Source organism: Paramisgurnus dabryanus, chromosome 13 (genome assembly GCF_030506205.2).
Source record: "Paramisgurnus dabryanus chromosome 13, PD_genome_1.1, whole genome shotgun sequence".
NCBI classification, from domain to species: domain Eukaryota; kingdom Metazoa; phylum Chordata; class Actinopteri; order Cypriniformes; family Cobitidae; genus Paramisgurnus; species Paramisgurnus dabryanus.
Genome location: NC_133349.1, coordinates 7,420,762 through 7,427,993, shown reverse-complemented (window position 1 = coordinate 7,427,993; position 7,232 = coordinate 7,420,762). Strand labels below are relative to the sequence as shown.

Genomic DNA, 7,232 nt, shown 5'->3' with positions numbered 1-7,232 from the left:
TTTTACTTAATATGGCATTTTTTATCTAATCAGAAAAACTACAGTGACTATTCTATATAAAAAAAAATTTATTTTTAGATTTTAAATCTTAATATCCACACTTAAGTATACACACTTCAAATAGGGCTTTAACATAACAGGCTTACCCTAGTTTCAGGGATTTTGGCACAATTAACATAATAGATCTTTGTTTATTAATACAAACAACTATTAGTGAAATGACCAACCTGATCTCCCAAAGTTCCGTGGGATAGTCACAGAATTTTTTGCCACGGATCTCCGCATTTTTCCGTGACCCTGCTACGGACTGTCTTTTTCTGTGGCATTCTCAGGGATTGGTTACTCAACTGCTTTTTGCTATTTTCAAACCATTTTCGCTTCGGTTTAGGGTTAGATTTGGTGTTTGCATTAGTATGTCACTTTAACTATTGGTTTATACTATTTTTTTCTGATTTATTCTTTTATATTTTCTAAACTTTAAACAATTGTCACCTGGCCTTGGGGCTACAGTTGGTTTTGGGTAGGGATGTCATTTCATGTAAATCTTATGTAAAAGACAGTCCGTAGCAGGGCCAAGGAAAAATGCGGAGATCTGTAAGAATGCCACGGAAAAATTTGCAAAAAATTCTGTGACTATCCCACGGAAATTTGTGAGATCAGGCTGGAAATGACCAAAAGACAACTAAAACAATAAAACAAATAAAAAGCCTTCCACCGCATTGAAATAAAATCAATTACATTCATAAACATGACTGACATCATTGTCTAGCAGGAATAAAATGGGTATCCAAAAATTTCACTTTTTTCACAGTGATTTGTATTTTAATAACCATCAATAAATAAAATACAAATAATTCTTTAATAAACTATTAAACGTACCTCTCCTTTAAAGGTAAGGTGCATTATAAAAAAGATACCCGGTATGTTCCTCCTTTCTTCACCTAATTGATGGGTGACAGATAAAAGTCACGCATGATGGGAAAAATGTGTGAACAAACAAAGCTATCTGATAAAGAGATGAGTGATTTTCTGCAGAGCTGTTGTATTTCAGATGTGTGTGATGGATCAGGCACTGGACTGCAGTCTGGTCGTGATCTCTTTCTCCTGGTTATGTTTGCGGAACAAAGCTTTTCCAAACTCATATGTGCTGATCATTATAGCACACGCAGGTGCCACTTTTATCAGCCGGGGCATAAAACCTGAGAGAGAGAGAGAGAGATCAGTGCTGTTCTGCTGGGACATCTAGTGGTAGTTATTATAACATGTCTTATAACATATTTTGCTTAGTAATACAGTAGTGTGCCAAAAGCTTTTATAAAATGGTAGTGCTAAAAATAAAAAACAATACAGACAGTACATTTACCTGCAAACAGTCCTGATATGCCATTCTCTGCCACTATCCGTTTCATCACGTTATATGTGCTGGATGAGACTTGTGTGGACACTACATAATAAAATACATAAAACATAATTTAATACATAAAATACTACATTAAAACTTCTGATGGGTTACGACCAAAACCGGAAAATAATTTAACTACAGGTCCCCAAACTTAACCAATGGTTTTTAATTACTTTTTTTTATTTCTTTAATTCATTAACGCATTCACTGCCAGCCATTTTTTGAAAAGTTGCCCGCCAGCATTTCTTGTGATTTTCACAAAATGCCTTCCAGGAAAATATTCTTCAAAAAATATATAAACATACAAATATATCAAATGAAATAATAGAACCTCTGCTTTCAAACAAACAATAAACAAACAAAAAGGAAACAAACTCTAAACTCTTAAAGAAGGGTATTTATTTATCTTAAAAAATATTTTTTTTTAGCAAAAAGCTGAAATAATTGAATTTTTGTGAAGGAATTTTGTTAGAGATCAGATTCAGAACGATTATCAAAACATACACAGAGTTTAAAATGAGTAAATAACGTTTTTCTTCAGTTTTTTCATAAATTGTGTAAGTGCGTCATCTAGTGGATAATCGCGGTATTGCAGATTAACATAAATTCTTCAGAAACAAATTTTTATGCAAATGTTTTCTCTTAATTGACGAGATAACTCATCAATGGCGGGGAAAGAGTTAAAGGTACACTGTGTAAATTTGTGGTGGCTTCTAGTGGTGAGACTATGAATTGCAACCAACAGCTCAGTTCACAGCTCATCTCTCCCTTTCGAAACACATAGTGAAGCTACGGTAGCCGCCACAGGACAAACACGTCATCGTATGAGACAACGTAGTGACCAAACACGCTCTATAGAGCAGTTTGTCCGTTTAGGGGTAAACATGGCGTCATGAAATGTCGACATCCATGTAAGGGACCAGCGGTGTATGTCGATAAAACGACTCATTCTCATGTCATAAAAACAATACAGTTCATTTTGTAAGTTCTTTATACACCAATGGTAATATCAAATAGTCAAAGAGATCTTTCTAAAAGTTACACAATACACCTTTAACACATGAAAATACAACAGCATATAGACTGCAAAAAATGACTCTTACTTATTTTTTGGTCTTGTTTTCAGTAAAAATATCTAAAAATTCTTAAATCAAAATGTATTTTCTTGATGAGCAAAATGACCTTAGAAAATAAGTCTAGTTTTTAGACAAAAACTATAAACTTTAAGTGAATTTGTGCTTAAAACAAGCAAAATTATCTGCCAATTGGGTGAGAAGATTTTGCTTGAATTAAGTGTTTAAGAAAATTAAATTTTTTTTTTTTCACCCTATTGGCAGATATTTTTGCTTGTTTTAAGCACAAATTCACTTAAAGTTTATAGTTTTTGTCTAAAAACTAGACTTATTTTCTTCGGTCATTTTGCTCATCAAGAAAAAGCATCTTAATTTAAGAATTTTTAGATATTTCTACTGAAAACAAGACAAAAATACTAAGTAAGATTTTTTGCAGTGTATCATGTGACCTGAATTTTGATGCTTACATTTCATTGCCTGCATTTCACCAAGTTCCACCTGTCGTCTCGTCTTTACCACGTCAAATGGCAAGGTGATGATCGCAGCAATCTAAAACAATAACACGGTTCATAGATGATGCATTTCTGTCACTTGTGAAAGTCAAATGAATGAGCGTAAGACAGAAGAAACTGTATCTCCTCGTGTTTGATATGTATTTTGATCTCAAACCTTCCAAGACCATGTACATGTAGATATGATATCCACTGCATTTTCTAAATTGTACAACAATTTATAAAGATGTTTTTTTTTAAATCCACAGCTACACTGCAAAAAATTATTTCAAGAAAAAATTCTTAGTATTTTTGTCTTGTTTTCAGAAAAAAATCTAAAAATTCTTAAATTAAGATGCTTTTTCTTGATGAGCAAAATGACCAAAGAAAATTAGTCTAGTTTTTAGACAAAAAATACAATTTAAGTGATTTTGTGCATAAAACAAGCAAAAAAAAAATCTGCCAATGGGGTAAGCAAAATAATCTTCAACATTTTTCTTAAACACTAAATTTAAGAAAAAATCAGCTTACCCCAGTGGCAGATTTTTTTGCCTGTTTTATGCACAAAATCACTTAAATTTGATATTTTTGGTCTACGAAAATCATTTTTTGCAGTGTAGCTTAAGACAAAATTTAAAACTTCTGTTTTGACATGCATGATTTGTTTCAAGTGTATAGTTTTTTTGCTATTGTGTATATTATGTGTATAATGTATAAAAATGTTTCTGAACACCTGTACATATTTTGATACACCTGTATCATCACAAAGACTCACCGATCCAGACACCGCACCAGCTGTGAATGTAATGGCAAAGGTTGGGTTTGAGCAGTAGTAAGCACACAGCCAGGATTTCCCCTTCTCATAGTTATACCAGTACATAGCTGAGAGAAGACAGACCAAAGACAAGAGTCGAATTAGACAGACAGCAAATAAAATAGTAAGAACACATCTTGCCAATGACAAAATCTATACTTGGGCAGAACCCAAAATGATGTAGAGGATTCCTGTCCAATGAGCATTGATCTTTGTTTTATCAAAATAAGCACAGATACTCTAACCAGTGTTGCCAGCTATTGTCAACGGAAAGCATCTAAAGAAGCCTTCTTGGAGAGTCACTAAATGGGAGACGTCATGCACTAACTGACTTTACTTGGTAAATTACAGTGGCGGCTCGTGACTGCTCTTCTGAGGGGCGCAAATTCAAAATATGTGTTCGGGGTGTCATGCGTGTTGCTCGTGTTTTCAAAATATGTGTTTGTTGCTAATCAATGCTAATCTGAGAGCAGAATCTGTAAAAGAGCCTCTTTTTCTATCTAATTGGAATTATAAACATTATAACACAGTCACATTTATAACCTATAGACCTGCACTGTCTATCATTAATATACTTATATATACTTAATATATTATTATACTCAATAGAGTTTGATAAAAGGGGTAATCTAATTGCTACATGTATTAGCGCAAAAAGTAAAGTGTTTTTGTGGTGCTTTGACAAACAGTGTCAGCTTTGTTCATGGCAAAGAAAGTTCGGGGTGGTTGGATTAATGAACTACAATGTGAAATTAATATAATTTTAATTTTTATATTCTTTGTCACATGTATAGTAGGGCCATTTTATTTGTCGGTGGGTTATGATTGCCCTTTTCACCGGCTACCACCACAAGTACAGATTTCAGATCTGTGGGAAGCACTGTCACATATATTTGCTCTCACCTATGTGGATTTAATTTGTTTATAGATTACATTTATGCATTTGGTTTGCTTTTATGCAAGATATCTGGGACTTGATCCCATTACTCTTTGCTAGCATCCCGCTATACCAGTTGAGCAACATTTATAGGAACAAAAATGTAAAATTTCTCACTTTTTGGTGACTTTTTTGCATGGGTGGTTGGTTAAAATTAGGGCTGAAGTTTGTCTGACGGTTAATTGCCTAATAAATTGTGACAGTTATGACGATTTATTGCCTGTTTTATGGCTTGGCCGTAGGGCTGGGAGATATATATCGGGGATTCTCATGCATACTTAATCAGTAAAGCCAGTTCCTTGATTAGTAGTAAATCGCCATCAGCTGCTTTCAGATGGAGCGCCATTTTACTACACAGAGCCGTAATTCGCTGACAATCGGGGCACTTTCGCATTAATTATCGTATTAATACTAAAACACATAACACATATTTAAAAGTTATCTGATGTTGTCTCGTTTATACAGGCGCTGCAGCTCCCCCTTGTGTTTTTTAGAGAGATGCACACAATCATTGCGGTGATCTGAAATCATCGCGATGAGGTCAAACAATCACGATGAGACGACTATTTAATCATCGTGACAGCCTAAAATCGTGCTTTTTGTGTCTTCACGAGTCTTACAGCAATTTAACCAGGGCTGCATGCTTCAGATGGTTGTGTGAATCACCTGAAAAGGGTACGTCTCGGAGCAGCATGGGACCCCAGCCTCTCCACAGAGATCGCCAGCCTTCGCTGTGCACCGCTGACCGGATCACATCGCTCAGCTGCCGGTACGAAAGTTTCTCGGACTGAAGCTTTGTGCGGATCAGCTCCAGGGGACTTATTACCGTGACTGAGCCCACTGATAGACGAACAGAGCAAACTTATGTGAACCCAAACACTTTGACAGAGTAAGTCAGAAAGTCAAACACTTAATTGGCAGAGTTAAATGTTACCTCTCGCAAGAGCACCGGCCAATAGCGGAGCCATGTCTGCTTTGTCTCCCATCCTGACCTTGAAAGTAGCAAACAGCTGATCGTAACACGTGAAATAGATCACAGTTGCAGGCACTGCCATTATTCTGCAAAGAAAAACATTCATTTGTTGTTTTCCCAGCAAAGATCAGCTCTGTTCATCCAATGAATGCACAAATAATGCTAAACACATACAGTGTTGGAGGAAGACCACTCCATAGAGATCTGATTCCCTCCCTACGTACTATCTTAATAAAGGCATCCTGGGACAGAAAAGGCGGACAGATTAACAATTTTAAAAGATGTGAAGCAGTCACAATAAGAATCTAAATGTGACTCTGTGAAATCCAGGTTAAAGTCTTATAATTTAATAATTAAGTAATTCATTATATTGATACAGTTAAGTTACAGAATTAAAATGAGTTATTTAATTTTGACTCTTCATTATGTTGAAATGGTTTAGCTTACCAGGGTGCCATTGAAATGACCGGGTGCTCTGTACCACGCTTTACCATTTCCATTCTCGCAGACGCATATGTGATCCATCAATCCATTACAGTACACAAAACATTTTCCTGTCGGTAAAAAAAGATCAAGGTTTTGAACCAGATCAAGGTTTTGAACCACATCAAAGTCTGTGTATACATAAACATTTGACAACACAATAGCTTATGTTTACCTTTGGGGAAAGGATTCCTTTGTGCTTGAAGTCTGATCTTGACAACATCAAGAGGTGTGACTAAAAAAAGCAACCTAGATTTACAAATCATGCTTTAATGTTATATGCTTAAAGCTTTGTCTGTCATATAAGTTACATGAACTGTCAGGCATGTTTAAATGTTTTATGGCATTCTGATCTTCATTCAAACATGTTTCAAATATTGTTTTACAGTATATATCCAGAGTACATTAATAGTCCCATAGCCACCTTCTTTACAATTTAAATAAAACACCAAAAACGAGCACAGGGCTATCTGAACACACCCACGTACCAAACAGCGATGTAATAATTGCCCCGGAGCAGGACGCCACCATCTGCTGGAAGGGTGTAATACCCTCTGGGGGTGTTGGAGAACTTTTTTGAGAGACCATGTCAAAACCTGTGATGAATTAAAAAGTTCAGATGGACATCTTGCATTTATTTAAAATAAGGTATATTTTAAACAGATAGCCATGCTCCCAAAAACAACCTTCAATTGACTCACCTTTAACTTTGTTTCAACAAATTACATGTCCATGTTGAGTCTGGCTGAACATAATCACTGACTCCCTTTACTACATTGAGTTTCATCAGCTACAGCCGCTGCTTTTCCGAATTATTGCATTATTAAATCCGACTAAACCTGCCCATTTTACGGTGTCAAAAGTGCAATGCAAAGTTTTTGACAAATTAACATGATCAGCCTGGAGTTTCATGCTGTTACACTAGTTTGCGCCATTGCGCTTACATAACACGTGACGTCTGTTTTGAGTGTAAATTTCACACTAGCAGATTCGACATCTAGCTATTTAAATTTCGTCATTCGATGCCGTTGAACACGCAAGGTCATGCCACGGTATCAG

At 35.6% G+C, this 7,232-nt stretch overlaps 1 protein-coding gene across 1 annotated transcript; it reads right to left on the bottom strand.

The window, feature by feature from the left end:
• Positions 1-83: 83 nt before the first annotated feature.
• Positions 84-7,098, bottom strand: slc25a40 (solute carrier family 25 member 40). Its single transcript, XM_065298681.2, has 11 exons — positions 6,875-7,098; positions 6,662-6,769; positions 6,349-6,408; positions 6,138-6,244; positions 5,865-5,932; positions 5,652-5,776; positions 5,384-5,557; positions 3,742-3,848; positions 2,943-3,024; positions 1,364-1,444; positions 84-1,199 (listed from the first exon to the last, which is right to left on the bottom strand). Exons 2-11 carry the CDS (start codon positions 6,759-6,761, stop codon positions 1,066-1,068), a joined length of 1,038 nt encoding a protein of 345 aa, XP_065154753.1. The 5' UTR covers positions 6,762-6,769; positions 6,875-7,098; the 3' UTR covers positions 84-1,065.
• Positions 7,099-7,232: the final 134 nt, after the last annotated feature.

What these genes read in the sequence shown, in the direction of transcription:
- slc25a40 (XM_065298681.2), bottom strand. Translation starts at nt 6,761, where the DNA reads ATGGTCTCTCAAAAAAGTTCTCCAACACCCCCAGAGGGTATTACACCC. An exon ending in AATTATTACATCGCTGTTTG is followed by an intron (nt 6,409 to 6,661) that starts GTACGTGGGTGT and finishes TGCTTTTTTTAG; the next exon opens with TCACACCTCTTGATGTTGTC. An exon ending in CCGAGACGTACCCTTTTCAG is followed by an intron (nt 3,849 to 5,383) that starts GTGATTCACACA and finishes GTCTTCTCTCAG; the next exon opens with CTATGTACTGGTATAACTAT.